The sequence below is a fragment of the Hyperolius riggenbachi genome, chromosome 9, assembly GCF_040937935.1.
Source record: "Hyperolius riggenbachi isolate aHypRig1 chromosome 9, aHypRig1.pri, whole genome shotgun sequence".
NCBI classification, from domain to species: domain Eukaryota; kingdom Metazoa; phylum Chordata; class Amphibia; order Anura; family Hyperoliidae; genus Hyperolius; species Hyperolius riggenbachi.
The window spans coordinates 119,436,281-119,457,806 of NC_090654.1; the positions used below are offsets into that span (position 1 = coordinate 119,436,281).

At 45.0% G+C, this 21,526-nt stretch overlaps 1 protein-coding gene across 2 annotated transcripts in view; it reads left to right on the plus strand.

Moving 5' to 3' along the window:
- PLCB2 (phospholipase C beta 2) overlaps positions 1-21,526 on the plus strand; it is a 377,710-nt gene that overhangs the window by 198,692 nt on the left and 157,492 nt on the right. For both annotated transcript variants that reach the window (XM_068253400.1, XM_068253401.1), the window contains exons 9-15: positions 1,939-2,105; positions 4,189-4,335; positions 4,637-4,794; positions 6,490-6,572; positions 8,574-8,658; positions 13,124-13,283; positions 15,845-15,939. In XM_068253400.1, coding sequence (XP_068109501.1) covers positions 1,939-2,105; positions 4,189-4,335; positions 4,637-4,794; positions 6,490-6,572; positions 8,574-8,658; positions 13,124-13,283; positions 15,845-15,939 — 895 coding nt within the window. The remainder of the gene's footprint in view (positions 1-1,938; positions 2,106-4,188; positions 4,336-4,636; positions 4,795-6,489; positions 6,573-8,573; positions 8,659-13,123; positions 13,284-15,844; positions 15,940-21,526) is intronic.

The following is a 21,526-nucleotide window of genomic DNA, read 5'->3' on the forward strand; positions in this document are numbered from 1 at the left end:
CTCACCATGTGTTATCGCCGCCAACCACAGACAGCAATAATAGCACTTTTACACCTTTAGCTCTTATGTATGTCTCCCAAGTGCATCACAGATGGCCCCACCACAAGCATACGTGGCCTCTCACCTTCTGCTTAGCTGCCCAAATTATAAGACAGCGACTTATAGTGGGGCCATCTGTGATGCACTTGGGAGACATACATAAGAGCTAAAGGTGTGGAAGTGCTATTATTGCTGTCTGTGGTTGGCGGCGATAACACATGGTGAGGACCTGCATAACCTGGTGGTTTGCGGTGGACACACAAGCAGCTATCATCATTACTATTTCTTACACTGGGTGTTGAGGGATGCGGCACTGTTATAATACAGTATTACGCTATGGTTTCATTTCTGTTTGTTTTTGAGTGACACAACTATAAGAAGATTGCAAGTACATGTGAGCGCAGCATCTTAAAGGAGAACTGTCATATACATCTTATGCTTGATGATTGGTGCGGCGATCCGTGGACACATAATTAAGTCTTTGGACTGTACAAAGGACGTTTATTATTCATTTGTTTGAGTTTTATATTTTTATGTTTGTATTAATTCCTGTCACATTGGGATAGTGATTGTTTACACTGCATAGAGTGAGCGCACAAAACATAGATTAACATCCATAAGGCCTAGCTACAGCAATTTCTCTCTGCCCAGTTGTGGAGCAATATAAACATATTTAATAAAATATCCCAAGGCTTGTAAATTATACAAGCAAACAAGCTCACACTTAAGGTTTTGCTTCACTTTAAAGTACATCTGTGCATCTCAGGGGGAGAAAAATTAGATACTTACCTCGGAAGGTGGAAGCCTCTGGATCCTTATGTGCTCCTCCATCCTACTCCACCAAGTCATTAAAGAGCAGGCTGTGCCTGTGAAGAAGCAGAGACCTGCTCGGGCTTCGGCATAAAAAGCCGCACCTGATCAAGTGCATGCTACTACCCAGACGCAGGCGGCTTGCACATGCTCATTAGCACGGAACCGATCAGGCTCAATTGTTTTCCACCAGAGCAGATGGGTGGTAGTGTGCATGCGTGAGCTGTCAACCATCAATAAACAGTCAACAAATGTTAGCGTCCCAGCACTGGAATGGGCCGGTGAAGGAAAGGTGGAAGCCTCTGGAGGATTCTAAAGGTATGCTTTAAGAAAAATATGAAACAAAGTAATTTTTGTTCAATCTTTGGACTATTTGTGTTATTACCATATGTGGTATGCCATTACCCTGCATGCCTATCAAATCCTGTTGTTCTCTGTGCCTTCTGTGGAATAAAACTCTACTTCCCTTGAACAGGAAAATAATCACTTCAGCTGAAATGTATACATTTCAAGAATTAGTGGAAATCAATAATTCAACTCGATTATCTTTTTTGTGATAAAGCAATCCTTTGGAGTTTAAAGATGATATTCTTGTACTGGCAGCGGTAATGCAAATAAAAGATTGCTCCCATTATCTCCAGACTCATTGGGATAGACAAGTTGGCAAGCTAAAGGTGGCCACTAATGATCCAATCTTTTTCATCCAATCTTACAATTTCTATGTAATATAAGGTAACTGCCTGAAGTATCCATTCAGTATATCCACTCCATTTACCCTTATACTACATAAATTTGGTAAGATTGGATGAAAAAGATTGGATCATTAGTGGCCACCATAACTTGGGGGAGAGAGTGTTTAAAACTTTTACAGCTGATAACTTAAAAAGTACAAAAAGCTATTGAATTACACCTATTTTTCCAGTTCAGTGTCCAGGCAGTCAAATGAAACTTATGGACTTATTGAAAAAGTCTTTTACTGCAAGTAAAAGATATTCATTTCTTTTTACACTGAATAAGAGGTGTGTGTTTACAGTAATAGTATATTGGGAAACTTTAGTTCTATTTACATTACTTTTTTGTGCATTTCAGCCACTCAAAAGCAAAACCTTATATGACAAAAGATCACCTGACCAAGTTCATAAACCAGAAACAAAGAGATTCAAGATTAAATGAATTGCTGTTTCCTCCCGCTAAGCACGAACAAGTACAAATTCTTATAGAGAAATATGAACCTAGCGCTATCAACAAGCAGAGAGGTGAGATTCATGCAGTTTTTTATATGGAAATATTACTAACATATACATGACCTCTAATTTACTAGGGCTTTGTGGAGCTGGAGATCAATGGACAGTATGACGCTGCAGTCCTGCACTGATTGGTTTAAAAAAGTTCTGCTATTAGGTGACAATCCTGTCCTGCGCCATTCTGGACCATAAAGAGGTTTGGCTTAAGTTTCATACACATATATGAGGACTATTTTTCGGATAAAAGTTCTGGGTTCAGTTCTGAACAGATGCATTGCAAGTGTAGTCTAGCAATGCAACCTGTTGCTATGGAGAGTGGTGGAAGACCAATGGCACAATGTATGGCAGAGTTACACAGAGTGGATTAGGTGAGTGGGACAACAATGCCCTTGGCCTGAACTTAGCTGAGATGATCTACCAGTCTGATCTCTCACTGATGCATCAAGAGGGATCAGGGACCATTGTACAGATGCTAGATTCTCAAAAGAGGTGGCCCTGACCGGCCACCTCAGATGAGAATCAACTAGCATGTATACAAGGTTTGGAGCTAATTAAACTCCAGTTGTGTTCAGCCCCAAGTCAAGATTATTTTCATAAACCCATGCTGGCCTCAAGTATCACAACCTCTGATGTTCTACCTTTTCATCAACCCTTGTCATAGTCTAATCCAACCCATACTGAGGATTGCACTTAATACAACCAAGCCATAGTCACTTATGTAATCCACTATTCAGTATGGGGGGACACAGGGCCGGTTTAAGGGGCCCTGTGGCCCTGGGGCAAACTATAGCGTTGGGGCCCCCCAGCACAAAGCTTCCCCCCCCCGGCTATTACCCCTCTGCTCCCCGGGGCCCTGCAAGCAGCCATAAATACCTATTAGTCCCAGCGGGTGAGCGGACGGGCAGTGGCTGTACTCTGAGACGCGCTGTCTCCCTCCCACTCTATGACCTGGCGCGTCATTTGTAAACACACGCCGGGTCATAGAGTGAAAGGGAGACAGCGTGTCTCAGAGTACAGCCGCTGCTTTCCCGCTCACCCACCCATACTTATAGTTAATTATGGCTGCCATTATAGCTGCAGAGCCCCGGGGAGCAGGCAGATTGGAGCAGGGTCGGCGCTGCAGGGGCCTCAGCAGAGCTCGGGGCCCCGGGGCAAATGCCCCCTTTGCCTCTATGGTAGTGCCGGCCCTGGGGGGACATTAGGAATTCATGGTCAATGCCAGGCCCGAATTTACCTCACAGGAGCCTATAGGCACAGATGTCCTGGCTCCCTAGACTTCACCCTCCATGAACTTACAAACCCCCACTGAACTGCACCGCAAGTGTGCTGGCTGGCTCAGCTAACCCTTTCCCTTACTTCCCTTGCCGTCATAGGTAGCAACAGGTGCCCCTTAATATTAGGTAGCCAGAGGTTCCCTCAATATTAAGTAGCTAGAGGTGACCTCAAGTATTAGGTAGATAGAGGAACCTCCGTATTAAGTAGCTAGAGGTGCCCCTGACTAAAGGGAGATCTTGTCACTGGAATGCAGAGAGCAGGGTGAGAAACCTCTCATTGACACTCTGATCAGGACTCTGCATAGGGAATGAGGGAGGAACTCGGGGAGGGGAGTGAGCTGCCTTTCCATCATCAGGCGCATGTAGGCACGTGCCTATAGTGCCTTATGGTAAATCCAGCCCTGGTCAATGCCTATCCATTGTCATTACATAAAATGGGGCCAGTTTAATTGTGTTATGGGTTTCACCATGCAAAAAGGAATATGTTCACAATATGTTGTGGTGGTCCTGTAAACATCTTTAACTAGGTAAGGAGGCACCAAAAAATATAAAATAATTAAATACAATGTTATTCTTGTTTTGAAAAAAAGTTTATTTTATTACATCAGACCCTGCTATGATCTCAGTTTGAAAAAAGGTGAGTTGAAGTAAATTACCAGAACAGCATTATGCACCTACTATTTTTGTAAGTTAGAAAATAATTTAGTACCCCCCTGGAAAGTTCTATGCAGATTCCCATGCTAGGGACTTATGATTATGCTTAGATAGGTATTTTTATGTGTTATTTGTTATGTTCCTCACTAACTGTTATTCTCCTGCAGGGCAGCTGTCTCCAGAAGGTATGGTCTGGTTCTTGTGTGGTCATGAGAACAGCATTGTCTCAATGGACAAACTGCAAGTCTACCAGGACATGAGCCATCCATTCAATCACTACTTTATTAACTCCTCACATAACACTTACCTCACAGGTATACCCTTATAACTTTTATAATCAATTCTGCACTGCTTTCCTTTGTTAATATTGCCCTTCTTTCTAGCTTGGTGGCTCATGGCCACTTCTTTAAAACATACAGATATCAACATAGACTTCACTGCATTCATACCTGTGGACCGTTTTGCAGTTTTATTGACAGCTTTAAAAGTTGATACGTTGGGTCGTATCTAAAACTCTTAGGACTGTGCAGCTAAATCTTGAAGCTTCCTGTATATTTTATAAAACTACTTTGTACTGCACTGAACTTACATTTATATGTTGTTCAAACCCCACAGCTGGTCAGTTTTCTGGGGTTTCATCCCCTGAAATGTACAGACAGGTGCTGCTCTCAGGCTGCCGATGTGTAGAACTGGACTGCTGGAAGGGAAAGCCTCCTGATGAAGAGCCCATTATCACCCATGGTTTTACCATGACTACTGAGATTCTCTTTAAGGTGAGACATTACCTTATACTTCAGATAGACATGACATAAGAGAACAGATACTTTTCTTGCTCTGAGCAGATTCATTGAACTGGAACTAGCATGTAGCCAGCGAGTATCAGGAGGGATGAATGCTGCCTACCTGCTATAAATCAATGACCAGCTATCTAACGGAGAATGGCACCTCTCTAGGTTTCCTCTTAAAGGACTCCCAAGGTGAAATAGTAATGCCAACTTTACTTACCAGGGGCTTCTTCCAGCCCCTAGAAGTCTTCTGGGTCTCTCACCACATCTACGGTGCTCCCTGGTATCCCACTGGCCGCCCCCACAAAGCCCGCCGACCCATTGGAGGCTCGTCGCTTCTGCTCATGCACGTGGGTGGCACCAACCCATCGCTTTTTAGGCAGCCAGCAGGACACGGAGGAGTACCGGACCTGCGGCGAGAGACCCAGAAGATTTCTAGGGGCTGGAAAAATCCACAGGTAAGTAAAGATGGCATTACTATTTAACCTTGGGAGTCCTTTAAGAAAAAAATTAGGGAAATAAAAATGTCACATCTCATGTTTTTGTTCTAGAATATACTTATCAATCACGTGTAATATGTAATTCTTTGGTCTAATCTGGATAGAGACACCAACTCATGCCACAGCTTTCTTTTGAATATTACATAGAGTGGAGAAGGTCAAGTTTTATCATCAGTTTGTTGCTGTTTACTGTACCTCCACCCCTCTCCTCCTGTCCCTGTTACACCTTTGGCTTCAATTTTGCTCTATGAAATCACTACAGAAGAAAGTGAATGACAGCAGGGAAACACTGTCAGATGTTCTAATCCTTCAATCTGCCCAAAATGTCTTCATTGCAATCTATGCCTCCAAGGAGAAGATTTAAACACTGGACAGAAAATTAGGAACATTTTCTCCTGGAGGGGAGTAATAAGAGGAAGGTTAGAGTTAGATTGCTCATCGGAAGAAGCAATGCTGAAGCTGAAATACTTAGGACACATAATGAGAAGGCAGGACTTATTAGAGATGGCCTTGATGCTAGGAAAGATCAAGGGCACAAGGAGGAGGGGACAGCAGAGAATAAGACTGCTACATAGTGTCATTGAAGCAACAAACATGAAATTGGACAAGCTTCGAGAGGCAGTCATGCCCCTCCGCATAATGTATTGTGGTCCATAGGGTCACAAAGAGTCAGACTTAACTGAATAGCGACTGAACAGCAACAACCAGGGTTAGAGGGCAGGAAGAGGCTAACATTAAGTAGGGAATGCATCAGGAAAGTGTTAATATTGGGAGGGAGATTATGATTAGGCATCAGGAAGGAGTTAACGGGAGCTGGGGAGGTTAGGGTTAGACATCAGTAAGATGATAGGGGATTGGCTGAAAATTGTTGAATGACAGGGGAAGTGCACCAAAACAATGGCAAAAGCTGAAAAAGTGGAGTTTTGGTAATCCCATTTCACCCATACTTTAGATTTTTAAGCCAGATCTACCTTCCGTTAGAATTACATGTGTAGGACCATGCTTTGAAAACCAATCCCTATATGATGCCTAGCTACCTGGACCTGAAGGTAGCAGATCATTGCAATGCTAGTGATTGGAGCTGTCCACAATATAAATTACCAATCAGGAGTGTATTGTGCTTGCTTTGTACTCAAATGTAATCAATTCACCTTCAGAATAAAACGTGAGTCATTTGTTTCAGGATGTTATTGAAGCCATTGCAGAATCAGCATTCAAGACGTCTCCTTATCCAGTGTTCCTTTCTTTTGAGAACCATGTGGACTCGTAAGTGTAGCATTTCTATTTTAGTAAAGGTATACTGTACATCCACAGAATAGAATTGCAGAACATGGCACGCAGTCAAACCCTCCTGCTGGCATGGATGAACTATTTCTTAGACAAGTGCTGAGTTTATGTAGGTAACTGAATAGCAATCATCAAACAAAATGTACTCAAGTAAAGTATATGCAAAATGGGGTAATGGCCAGCCAGTCAACAAGTGTATAGATCAGGGCTTCCAAACACTGTCCTCAAGTACCACCAGTGTTGTGGAAATCTACAGAGGTAGTTATTCAGCTCTGTAGAGATACTAATTACTCCACCTGTTTGTGGTTTTCTGCAAAACATGCACTGCTGGTGGTACTTGAGGACAGGGTTGGGAAGTCCTATAATAGATCCCATGGCTCAAGTGAAATCAAATAATGTTTGAATTGCACAAAACGACAAATGGTGAAATCTATCACATTTGTTGTTCTTTATGTTGCTAATCATGCTGAGATAAGTAAAACCCTGGGCCACGTTCCACTTTTTACCGAAAGAGTTCTTGTAAATCCACTGCAGGTCATAGAACAATGCAGTAAATTGTAGACGCACAAGATGCAAACACACAGATAAAACAGCACAAACATATTAACCGTGCTTGTACTGGAATAACATCAGATTGTGCATGATGGAGTGGATTTGAGTGGGCAGGATGAGTAGGGGATCAATGACAATCCAGCACCCCAGATCTCTCTGTGATGTACCAGAGGTGCTGTTAACACACAAGCTTCTTTGCCAAGATTCATCTAGCGTGTGTATCAGGCTTTGCACAGTGTGGCATCTGGACTGATGTCAGTGCTTTCATGTATTTCGCTTTGAATTTAAATTCTAGACTGGTCAGGCCAAAAAGGCTATAGAAACGAATACAATTCTTGGTATCCAGAATGTCTTACTTCCCCTGAAGACCTTCAGTGATTGACCTTCAGTGATCTGAGATTGAAAGGGACTAGATGTTTTACTAAAAGAACAAAGTATAGAGAACTATATGCAGTATGTTGCTAATATTAAATGGGAGAATATTAATCCAAGCAGTTAGTCCATGTGGAGACAGGAAGGATTATTTTCATTGACTGAGCTGGTTTAAGCTTTTCAGGGTTTTTCCCTCTAGTTTATCCGGGGCTTGTGAGGGCATAAAATGATTTTATCCCACAGTTGAATTAAATCCCACAGTTTTATTTTATATTTAAATCTACCTTTTAAAGGATATGTCCAAGGTAACTTAAAAACAAAAATCCACTTTCCTGGGGCTTCCTCCAGCCCCTGGCAGTCATCCTGTGCCCTCCCCACAGCTCCGGTGGCTCCCAGTCTCCTCTGGTGCAGATCCCGACCTCGCCAGGTCTGCTTCTTCTGTGCTCCAGCGTGCGGCTCACGTGGTCCCGTTGACGTCATCCGATCTGTACCCCGCAGGCGCAGAACTACTGGCGAGGTCGGCATCTGCACCGGAGGAGACCGGGAGCCACCGGAGCTGCGGGGGGGAGGGGGGCACAGGATGGCTGCCACGGGCTGGAGGAAGCCCCAGGTAAGTGGATTTTTGTTTTTAAGTTACCTTTAAGTATTTACTGTTTCATGGCCTCTTCTCAATGACACATTCATTGAAGCATGCCAGAGCTAAAATCTATTGACCCATTTTATCTCTTTCTTGCTCTCTGAAGCCATTTTCTGCCATAAAACAGTTTTATGCCTGAAATTTCTTATTAGTAAGGGTTATGCTATAGTCCGACCCGGTCCCAAACCCAGAAAGAAACTGTCACTTGCATACCTGATTTGTAACTCTTTCAGGCATAGAAAGAGAAAAAGGAACACAGCATAGTTATTTGTGCACTTGGCACTGTACTTACACATGTCTATCTCATAATGTCACTTGTCACCTCGGATGTCTTTTAAGTTGTTGTTTTGTTTATATATTTTATTTTGTGTATTTATTTTGACACTGTGAAATGACACTATTATTCAATTCTATTATAGTGCAAAGCAACAGGCAAAAATGGCCGAGTACTGCAGAACAATATTTGGAGACATGTTACTGACTGATGTACTGGAAAAGTACCCTGTAAGTACATTACATTGCTTAATAAGTAATAGCACGCAGGGGCGTAACTAGAAATCCCCGGACCCCCTGCAAAAAAAAAATCACTGGGCCCACTCAGGGCTGTTTTAGAGGGCAGGAGCCGTGAGAGGAAAGCGTGGCCGCACATTGGTGGGGAGGGGGGACAGTGCCCCTCTCCCTCACCTCATGCTCTCCTCTCAGCGCTCCCCTCCTGCAATTATCAGTGGCAGCGGGCAGGTGGCGACAGGACATATACCTCCATCCACCGCAGAGGTCCATCTGTAAGTGCTTCATGCTGCTTCCTGTTTAAACAGGAAGTAGCATCAGACACTTAGAGAAAGCTTCGGCGGGGGAACGCAGGGAGGTATGTGATCCTGCCACCACCCGGTGCCACTGATAATTGCCGGAGGGCAGTGGTGTAGCTATGGTCCCCGGTGCGAGTTTTACATTGGGGCCCCCCAAGCAATCTATACATAACAGTTGATACGGTGCATAAAAACCTGCTAAGGACAGTTACAGCATCAAGGGTGCAAGAAGGTGAAGGGGGGAACAGTTTGTTGATGATCACTACTATTCAGAGCATCTATAGAAGTGATTATTACCAGCACAGTACAAATAGAGCGCTAATACTGCTGTTAAAGGAAGGCCTCTTGGGGCCCCTCCGGCCCAAGGGCCCCTATGCGTCCGCAACCTCTGCACCCCCTATTGCTATGCCACTGCAGGAGGGGAGTGCTGAGAGGAGAGCCTGAGGTGTCTCCCCTCCCTACCAATGTCCGACCACGCTTTCCTCTCATGTTGCGACCCCTTTTTCCCTCCAAAACGGCCCTGAGTGGGCCCCAGGGGGGGCCCGGATCCCCTATTGTTTCACCAGTGTACTGTGCAAAAAAATAGTCTTTCTATTAGTCTTCTCTTCTTGTAGTGTAAGAGTAAATGGATTAAACGTTCTTTGACCACTTCACCACTACATGTGGTGTTCTCCTTATGGACCAGAGCAATTTTCACATTTTAGCGCTCCTCCCATTCATTCGCCAATAACTTTATCACTACTTAGCACACATGAAATGATCTAAGTCTTTTTTTTCTGACCACCAATTATGCTTTCCTTGGGGTGGTACTTTTTGCTAAGAATTAATTTATTTTATATGCATTTTAACTGGAATAAGAAAAAATAATTATTTCTCAGTTTTCAGCCATTATAGTTTTAAAATAAAACTTACTACTGTGGATAAAACCAACACATTTATTTGCCTATTCGTCCCAGCTATTACAACGTTTAAAATTATGTCCCTAGTATAATGTATGGCAACAATATTGTATTTGGAAATAAGGGTGTATTTTTTTTCTGGTTTTGTGGCTTGTGTACACTATATCACTAATTACAATCCCTTATTTGCAAAAATAACAGAAATCTACCACCATGACATACATATTACAAAAGTTGAGTCCCTAAGGTAACTATTTATGTATTTTTTTGAATGTCTTTTTTTTTTTTAACAAGCATGCGATCATTTGCACCCGAGAGGGGAGATTAAGCTGTCATATGACAGCTGACATTTCCCCTCAGTGATCAGAAGCCATTGCGTATGGCTTCTGATCACGTGATAACTACGATCGCCAGTGGATCGTAGTGATCACCAGTAAGAGCTGCGGCGGTAGGGGGGAAAGAAGAGGGTCCACTCACCTTCCTGCCATTCCCCTGGCAATCGGCGCTCCTTTCCACTCTGGAACTGAGCAGCAATACGAGCGGGAATGCCGCCCAGAGTGGAGGGTTCCACAGCGGCTCATTGCTGGAGCCTGGGAGGTGAGTAAAGGCTGCTGGCTACAGTGAGGTCATCTGGCAACAGGGGGGGACAACATGCCCAGCAAGCCACACCCGGGATCCGGCTGCCTGACCCCCCCAAACACGCCACCCCCAAATGCAAAATTGTCTGGTTCTTAAGGGGGTTAGACAAACGGTGCTGAAAGGGTTAAAGTAAACCTGAGACTGGGGATATTAAAAAATGTATGCATACCAGGGGCTTGCTCCAGCCCCCTCTGGCCTCATCGCTCCCTCACCACCATCCACCGCTGCTTGCAGCCTCTGCACATTGCCCTGGAAAGTTCTCCGGTCCAGGGCATTCTGCACAGGCACAGCCCGGCTGCGTGTGCACCACCATTGCGCTCCCATGAACAGGTGCACTCCGTGCCTGTGCAGTAGTACTGCGTAGGTGCAGAACAATCCTGGTCATGGGAACGCGTCAGAGGAGCGGACTGCACCTAGGCCGACTGGCTTTGAGTGGACAACTTACCGGACCAGTTGCGGAGGCTGCAGGCAGTGTAGGACGGCTGTAAGGTAGTGATCAGGCCAGAGGGGGCTGGAGGAAGCCCCAGGCATAAACACATTTTTTATATCCTCCCATCTCAGGTACACTTTAATTTTTATGGCCTGTAATTTATTATCAGCGAGAGTTGCACTACAGTATAACTGAAGACAAAGGGGCATATTCAGTATGCAATATTAAAATTGCAATGTGCAGGCAGCGGATGTCAATTTTTACGTTACTTACGCCAGTTAGGTAGTGTACAATACACAAATAGCACAGCCCTAATTACCTAGGTAATGCTTGTGTTTCTGGTGTAATGCATGCCACGCAAGTATTGTAATGCATGTTTCACTAGCAGTTAGTGTGTTACCTAGGTAACACAAGTTGCATTATTTTCCCAATGCATGTTATGTTATTGGCATAAGTAATGTTAAAAATTGTTTGGGACTGTATGTTTATCTTATCACATTGTGTCAGGTGTCACTTGAGGTTCCCTTTAACTAAAGAGATACTTAGACTAATGTGGGAACATTCAGAAGTCAACATATAGCTGTAGTTGTGGAAAAGTCAGACAAACTGTAACGTTTGCGGGTTTTTATTTCCGTGGTCAGCGCACGGAACGCGCGCCGACACTATGGAAATCCTCCACAAACGTGTAATTGGGATAACCCAGGTTAGGTGCAATGCACCAGTAGAGGGCAATTCCCACCAGCAGATGGAGCTGTGGAGTGCAGACGAGCACAGCCTCTGCACGGCCACAGATGTCAGATGGGAATTGTACAGATAAAGCAAAGTAGGGCACGATAGCCCTCTAAGAGAGAGAGAGCATAGAGACAGAATAAATGTGTGTCCACCAAACTAGTTGCCACCCAGCGTCGGTGAACACACATCAGCAGAAACAAAGTATGAACGCAATCGTGAGAGAGGCGATCGCCAGAAGTGACACAAGACTGAGCAAGACAGAGCACGAGAGTAGCAAAGGCACAGCAAACAACAATGAGAAGATAACGAAAATAACAAACGCTAGCTAAACGCGAACACCGCACTCATTCGCAACAGCAAATGCGTTTACGGCGCGGTCTCCGCACGAAAAGCGCAACAGAGACAAGCACGCCACCCTAACTAGCCACAAGTAACACAAATGAGCACAAACAGACAAGACAGACAGATCAGGTAGCCAGTAGCAACCGCTGCTCCAGCTTAAACTCCAGGAACACTGATCAGAAGGATCCACAGCTGCTACCGCTAGAGGCTAGTGCGATCCAAACAAGACAGACAGATGAGGTAGCCAGTAGCAACCGCTGCTCCAGCTTACACTCCAGGAGCATAGATCAGAAGGATCCACAGCCGCTACCGCTAGAGGCTAGTGTGATCCAAACAAGACAGACAGATGAGGTAGCCAGTTGCAACCGCTGCTCCAGCTTACACTCCAAGAATACAGATCAGAAGGATCCACAGCCGCTACCGCTAGAGGCTAGTGCGATCCAAACAAGACAGACAGATGAGGTAGCCAGTAGCAACCGCTGCTCCATCTTACACTCCAAGAATACAGATCAGAAGGATCCCCAGCCGCTACCGCTAGAGACTAGTGTGATCCAAACAGATGAACAGAAGGGGCTACCAGTAGCAACCGCTGCTCTGGTTAGCACCCCCAGACAGACAGAACGATTTCCTGACGACAGGACAATCGCAGCAGTGAGGCAACACAGACAAAACAGATAAGGCAACCTGACTGCACTAGAGGAGCTGCCTAGTGCAGCCCCAAGAATAACTCTAAGATAAACTTTAGCAAACAAACAGGGCTGATACTCCCAGAGAGTTAATCAGAAACAAACCATGAAGGATGACCAGCAAAGGATTCTGAGAGAACACGGCTTTTATACTGCCAGCCTTCAAAGGAGGCAGCTAGGTAATCTGCATAACAAATATATGCAAATTCCTCAGCAGCAGAGCAGGTCAGAAACTTGCAAAGAAAAGACAGGTCTCTTTTCCAGAGACCTGCAGCCCTCAGACTTAAGGAGTGGTCAAACAGCTGTCTGCCCGTACAGCCAGCTGAGCGGATCATTGCACAAACCAATTGCTGATATAGCTTCTGCTTTTACTGGGACATGTAAAGAATGATTGTTTTTGGAAGTTTGATTTTTTTTTATTTTCTTTTTCCTTAGCTGAAGCCAGGATGTCCAGTTCCAAGCCCTAATGAAATGTTAGGAAAAATCTTGATAAAAAATAAAAAGAACCAGGCATTTTCCACTGCAGAGAAGAAAGCACAAAGCAGTGACGCAGCCAGCACAGATCCGACATATGAACAATCAAATGAGAATTCAGGTATGTAGCTTTACAAGGCAGTGGTTACCATTATCAGTGACAGTCAAATGGCCACATTTACTGTTGAAGACTTGAAAACTGTTGCACAGCATCTGGATGCTAAATGTGGAGCAGAGCAAGGCAAGTACTCTATCACTGTGCAACCTGACTCATAAATCTCCCCTCCCACCATTCAATGCATCAGGATCGAAGGTGCCATTCAAAGATTATCCTGCTGGAGAATTCAAGAAAAGCACATGACGTGGATCACCTGATCAAAAATGAATCATGTGCTTCATTATTCTTTTGCAGTAGGAATCCTCCTAGGAGAAATAATCATCTGTGGGCCCATGATGATCACCTCTAATCTTAGTGGAGGCAATTCTAATGCTGAATACACACGGTTCGTTCCCGCATCGAATGCGCCACTCGATTCCCGACGAATCGATTATTCCCGAACATTTCCGAGCGCATTTCGATGATTTTTAGGTCGATTTCCATGTAAAGTATGGCAAATCGACCTAACGATCCATTGAACCGTGAATCGGACATGTTGGAAATAAACGAATCGACGGGAATCGAGCGGCGCATCAACGGGTATCGAGTGCGGGAACGAACCGTGTGTATCCAGCATAAGGGAAAAACAAGTCTCTGATTGGCTGCATAATTTACAGATAAGCCACTGACTGGCCAGCTGTTCAATTTGGGTGTTTTTTAGTTGGGTTTTTTCAGTACGTACATGAAACATTTAAGTAAATGTAATAAAGTCTGTTCTTATTATACTGTATGTATCATCATTTCATTTGATCAACCTATAAATGCCCCAGCCACATTAGTGACCTCTCACAATACAATAAGCTCCTTATATTTGGATATTCTGTGCTGAAGTCTAGATCTCGGGGTTTAGAGAAAACACCATGGTACCTTTTTGGCATATTAATATTATTAATAAATGTATGGAGCAAATGATAAACTTGTTACATATTTTCTAGCTGGCATCCTGGCCAGTCAGTTGCTTTGCTGTGAATAAGCTGGCTAGTCAAAATCTTTGTTTACTGTAAAGGCTCACCTATAGAGTTAGGATCTCATAAAATGACATGATGGTATTTAATATGGCCACTGGACATCACTACAAGTCTGAGCTCACATATGTGGTTTTAAAGGGTAGTTAACAATAGCTTTTTACCACATGCTATGTAAAGCTAAGAGTTTATGGAATGCAAATTGGGTTTAATTAGATCCTTCTGATCACAGATACTGTATTTCACATGTCTAGCTGTCATTTTGATGAAGGCATATATTAACCACTTCAGGGAGAGAGCATTTTTCACAAATCAGCGCTGCTCCCATTCATTCGCCAATAATTGTATTACTATATATCACACCTAAAGGATCTATATATTGTTTTTTTCAAGACAAATTAGGCTTTTAGGGTGGGGACATTTTGTTTAGTAATTACCTTATATTCTATGCATTTTAAAGGGAATTTAAGGTTAAAAATTGAAAAAAACCCACTATTTCTCCATTTACATCCATTATAGCTTTACAATAAACAGTGCAAACTATAAGTTAAACCCACACATTTTATTTGCTTATCCAGAGCAGGGACAAGGTCCTCCAGCACCCAAGGCTGAGACACCAAAGTGCGCCCCTCCATCCCTCCCACCCCAGCCGTCACTCACTGATTGCTATTAGACTAAGAGGGCCACAGGGCCCACAACCTCCCCAACACCTTAATATCTAGTTATCTGGCTTGCAGTCACTGCCATGTATCCCCTTTTAAAAGTGTGTTCTTATTGTATGAATCAATGTTATGTTTGATCAGCGTACAGATACCCAAGTTACACTGCTGATCTCTTCCAATAAACCTAGCTCCTTTTAGGTCGATATAATCCTGTAACATTAAAAACTGAGTTATGGAAGGTGCTGAAGGCACTAAGATGATGGCCATTACATGACTGCATAACCTGGAAAAAGCCCCAATAATGACTATGAGGTTTCCACAAACAATTCTGTTATTCAGTTTGGAGGGAAAGACTGGGATTTTGAACAAACTTGACTTTAACCCAATTTGAAACTGCATCACTATATATATATATATATATATATATATATATATATATATATATATATATATATATATATATATAATATATATATATATATATATATATATATATATATATATATATATATATATATATATCCCCCACTGTGTGTGTTTCATTATGTATAAGACAGCCAGTGTGTAATTACTAAGGCCCGGGGCCCGCGCTAGAATGATTGCAGGTGCAATTCCTGCTGTTGAGGAGGCACTTGCAAATGTGCTAGGCTAATGCAAGCCTATGCCGAGGATTCAACAGGCATGACTGCGATTTGCCAATGTTGCAATCATGCAGCCTGCAGCATTTTCATAGTGTTTTAATTCAGAGAATGCAGGGTCAAAATAATGAATAGCTCCTGAAAAGGCTGGTTCCTACTGTAACTGCAAAAATAGCTATCAAAAATGCTAGCGTTTCTTTATAGTGATTTTCAATCTCTATTGGATCCCAGCCCTAACACTGGTGTCTTTATGCCTGTAGGGAGTGAATCAGCAGAAGAAACAGGAGGAGAGAATAATGGTGAAGAGGTTGTAGAGAATGTGGATGAAGAGGAGAAACAGATGCAGTCAGATGAGGTGAGCCCTGTTTTTAACATCACACAAGCTAACTTTGCAGAAATAAAAAATATGAACCAGAGAGTGAACATCATCAGTGCATTCAGGTAATATTTAGTCAAAGATTGAATACATCGAGCGTAAACAGGTGGCTCACTGGTCAGCATGGTGGCGTAGTGGTTAGCACTCTCGCCTTGCAGTGCCCCCGAATCAAACCCCTGCTAGGGCACTATCCTCCAGGCACTCCGGTTTCCCCCCACATCCCAAAAACATACAGATAAGTTAATTGGCTTACCCATAAATTAGCCCTAGACTACGATACATACACTACATGATACACACATAGACATATGACTATAGTAGGGACTAGATTGTTAGCCCCTCTAAGGGACAGTTAAAGTGGACCTGAACTCTTGCACAGCACACAAGGAAAACATAATAGAAATGCACCCTGTATGTATTTAGAGTTTAGCCTGTGTAATTCCCCCTCATTTGTGTCTAATCACTAGTTGTAATTTGATCTCCCCCTTTGTCACATGATTGCCTATGGCAGATAAGCAGATATGCCCATTTGAAAGCACAGGATGTTAACAATATGTCTGCTTCCATGAATCAGGAAGTAGAAACTGTGTAGATTTATTTTAGGCTTTGTATCAGGTTAATGAATCCTAACCAGCCCAGTTGTTAATTACTCCAGTTCAGCATTTTCTGGATCTCTTATGATATCTTCACTGAAGAAGCTTGGAGCTCTCTAGCAATTTTTTAGTAATTCTGGCCCGTCTGCACTAAGCTTTAATATAGTGGTCAACTTTCCTAAAATCCCCTGTATGAGATCTGTAAATAATCATTTGTAGAGCATGTCTCATGAGTAGATATTTAGCTTAACCATACAAGGTGTTATAGAAATTACACACACAAGTTGATAGTGATTAACCACTTGCCGACTGCGCACTCATAACGCGCGTCGGCAAAGTGGCAGCTGCAGGACCAGCGACGCAGATCTGCGTCGCCGGCTGCAGGCTAATTAATCAGGAAACAGCCGCTCGCGCGAGCGGCTGTTTCCTGTCATTTCACGGCGGGGGGCTCCCTGAATAGCCTGTGGGCCACCGATCGCGGCTCGCAGGCTAAATGTAAACACAAGCGGAAATAATCCGCTTTGTTTACATTTTTACAACGCTGCTACAGTAGCAGCGTTGTAGTAGATCAGCGATCCTCGGCCAATCAGCGGCCGGGGATCGCTGTCACATGACAGCGGGGAGCCTGTTAGAGGCTGCACAGGACAGATCCGTTCCTGTGCAGCCTCCGATCTCTCGGGCAGGGAGGGAGGAGAGGGAGAGGGGGAATCTTGAGGTGCCCCCCCCCCTGCCACCCACAGCATGCAGGAGCGATCAGACCCCCCCAGCACATCATCCCCCTAGTGGGGAAAAAAGGGGGGCGATCTGGTCGCTCTGCCTGTCACTTGATCTGTGCTGGGTGCTGTAGAGCCCACCCAGCACAGATCTGAAAAAACAGCGCTGGCCCTTAAGGGGGGGGTAAAGGCTAGGTCCTCAAGTGGTTAAAGAGAGTTAAAATTAAAAAAAAAAGATAATTAAAGAATCATATGTGACTCTCCCATTGATAAAAAGACATGAGCCACAGTCTGGCTTAGCTAGTCTTGGTTCGAATCCTTATTAGGGTCAGTACCTATTCAGTAATTAGTCCTTGGTCAAGGCTCCCCAATGCTGCAGGGTGGTCTGTTGAGTGTGCACTCAGTAGCTGGAGCTCTTAAGCGTTTGAGTCCCACAGGAGAAAAGCAGTATACGAATGTTAGGATTATAGGATTAATGCTGTAACGATCGGAGGGCGCAGAGAGTATCTGATTACCGGTGATCTGCAGTATCGCCGGAAATACAGATATATACCAGATTATAAGTGATCTGCAGTCTCACCGATAATCCGATATACAAATTAACCTCTGTTCGCCTGAGTAGAGTGTAGTGTTTTGGTGTAACAGTAACACTAGGAGGCCTAGGCCTCAGTGCAGCAAGGAGAACTGCACGGATTCCTTCCGCAGACCTGAGCTCTCCAAGACGGGAAGAGTCAGACTGACAGTAGGAAGGAAAGTCCGAGAGTGACACTCAGGAAGAAGTGTCACTAACAGGACTGGGAACCGCCTCCAATCGTGAGGTCAGTTCTCGAGGTCAGACAAGCCAGGTCGTACACACACGGACAGATAAAGTACAAATACAGTAGGCAAAGGCGGAGTCAAAGTACAGGCAGGGTTCGGCAACGGGGTATCAGATATATCGGGGTACAAAATCAGGAGGCAGAAACAGAGTCTAGGAACGAGCCGAGGTTCGGCAACAGAGTATCAGAAATATCGAGGTACAAGGTCAGAGTTCAGGAGGATAGTCGAGGCAGGCAAAAAGTCATAACATATAATCACAATCAAACTAGTACTTTAGCTATCAAATATCTAGCTAAGTGTAGGATTACAGCTCCAGCTGGTCCCGGCACACTTCAGGATCTGACTACGGATCTGGGTGCTCCCACGTATGTGATCGCACGCCAGACAAAGAGCAAGTGAATAACCAGCAGTATATATACTCTAGGACCTTTCCAGGACCTCCCTAATTGCTGGTCCAATGGGAGCAGTGGAATTTGTCAGCTGACCCAGCTGGTCAGCCGACTCCCTTCTAACTGCTATTTAAACTCTGCCTCTGTGCTCGCGCGCGTGTAAGTCTGAATCTTGGTGGACTATCAGTCCCAGCCACACCAGTACTGTCATGCAATGTATCTTGTGCGGGGGCCGCCTCTGATGCGGATTCCGCCGTTACCGATGCGGATTCCGCCGTTACCAATGCGGATTCCGCCGCACTGCCTATGCGGCATGCGGCGTTTTTTCCGCGTTGTGACGCCATGCTGGACGCGGAAACAGCCCCCTCACCTCGAGAGATGGCGGCTTTTCCGCGTTTCCTTACAGTACCCCCCCCCCCCCCGAGGAGTGGACTCCGGACAACTCCCACCAGGTTTCTCGGGGTGTAAGGCATGAAACTCCCTTTTTAATTCGTCTGCATGCATGCGCGTCCCCGGTACCCATTGCCTCTCCTCAATGCCATACCCTTTCCAGTGCACGAGGTATTGTACCGAGTTTTGTACAGAGCGTGAATCTAGAATCTTCTCCACCTCATATTCGTGTTGGGCATCTACCAAGACAGGAGGAGGAGGAGTGGGACCCACCTGGACTGCTGGCTTAAGGAGGGACACGTGGAAAGACCTCACCCCCCGCATGCTAGAGGGAAGATCAACGGTGTAAGTAACATCATTGACTTTCCTGACAACCGGGAATGGACCCACAAACCTGGGACCAAGCTTATTCGAAGGTTGTCTTAGGGTCAAGTGACGTGTGGACACCCAGACCAAGTCTCCTGGTCGGAACTTCCACTCCAGCGACCGTCTTTTGTCAGCTTGACCCTTCTGACTCAAAAAGGCCTTCTCCAGGTTACTTCTAACCGTCCCCCAAAGGTCCTTCAATGACTTTTGCCAGGCCTCCAGGGCTGGGAAAGGAGTGGAGGCTATAGGTAATGGGGAAAATTTGGGTGATCTCCCCGTCACCACCTGAAAGGGAGAGAATCCGGAGGACGAGTTTTTTAAATTATTCTGGGCAAATTCTGCGAAGGGCAGAAATCTGACCCAATCGTCCTGCGCCTCTGCCACATAACACCTTAAAAATTGCTCTAAAGACTGATTTATTCTCTCAATCTGGCCGTTGGTCTGTGGGTGATAGCCCGATGAAAAAGATAGCTTTATGCCCATGAGGTGGCAAAAAGCTTTCCAAAACCGTGAGACGAATTGGACTCCCCTGTCTGAAACTATGTCTTCGGGAATGCCATGTAAACGGAAGACATGAGTGATAAACAACTCGGCCAATTCCTGAGCCGAGGGGAGTCCTTTCAAAGGCACAAAGTGGGCCATCTTACTAAAACGGTCGACTATCACCCAAATGACCGCCATACCTTCAGACCTGGGAAGCTCGCCCACAAAATCCATGGACAGGTGGGTCCACGGCTCATTCGGGGTGGGCAAAGGCTGCAACGTACCGACAGGTGCCAGCCGGGAGGGTTTACTCTTGGCACATATCAAACACTCTTTTACGTATTCCTTACAATCCGCTGCCAAGGAAGGCCACCAGGCGCATCTGGCTATCAAATCCTGTGTCCTGGATGCCCCAGGATGCCCTGCGTTCTTATGTGCATGAAACATCTCAAGAACCTGCAGGCGAAAAGGCAGAGGAACAAACAGGACCCCTGCGGGCTTCCCTTCCGGAATGTCTTGCTGAAAGGGAGCCAATGTCTCCCTCCAATCCTCCCAAGTTTCAGTGGCTGCCAGTATTAATTTCTGGGGAATAATGGTCTCTGGAATGGAGGGCTGTGCTGTCTCTGACTCAAAACATCTGGATAGAGCATCCGCCTTAACATTCTTGCTCCCTGGGGTGTACGTAATAATGAAAGTAAACCTGGAGAAGAACAACGACCATCGAGCCTGGCGAGGGCTCAACCTCTTAGCCCCCTCGATGTACTCTAGGTTTTTGTGATCGGTGTAAACCGTGATGGTATGTTCAGCTCCCTCTAACCAGTGTCGCCATTCCTCGAAAGCCAATTTGATGGCCAAGAGCTCCCTGTTTCCAATATCGTAATTCCTCTCTGCAGGGGAGAACCTGCGAGAGAAATACGCACACGGGTGCATTCTACCCTGCAAGCCTGACCGCTGTGACAGCACAGCCCCCACCCCAACCTCCGAGGCATCTACCTCCACAATGAATGGGAAAGAGGCATCCACATGTCTGAGGATGGGTGCTGAACAGAATAGGCCCTTCAGGGTGGCAAAAGCATGTAAAGCCTCAGGAGACCAGTGAGTGGTATCTGCCCCCTTCTTAGTGAGGCAGGTAAGGGGAGCAATGACAGTGGAGTACCCCTTTATAAACCGTCTATAGTAGTTGGCGAAGCCAAGAAAGCGCTGAAGGGATTTCAACCCAACCGGCTGTGGCCACTCCAGAACAGCGGAGACCTTGGCAGGATCCATAGACAGGCCTGTGGTGGAAATTATGTACCCCAAGAACGCAACAGATGTTACTTCGAAGATGCACTTCTCAAGCTTTGCGTATAACGAGTTCTGCCTTAACTGATTTAACACAAACCTCACATGGTTTCTATGTTCAGTGAGGTTGTTGGAGAAGATAAGAATATCATCAAGATAAACTAGTACAAATTTCCCCAACACCTCCCGGAATACCTCGTTAATGAGTTCCTGAAAAACGGCCGGAGCATTACATAACCCGAAGGGCATCACCAGGTACTCATAATGCCCGTCTGGTGTATTAAAGGCCGTCTTCCACTCATCGCCCCTTCTTATACGTATCAGATTGTACGCGCCCCGCAAATCTAGCTTAGAAAAAATCTTAGCGTCAGTAACCTGAGTGAACAAATCATCTATCAGTGGCAACGGATAGCGATTCTTTATAGTAATCTTGTTGAGACCGCGATAATCGATGCAGGGTCGCAAGCCTCCGTTTTTCTTTTTGACAAAAAAGAACCCTGCTCCAGCAGGTGACCGGGACGGGCGAATGAAA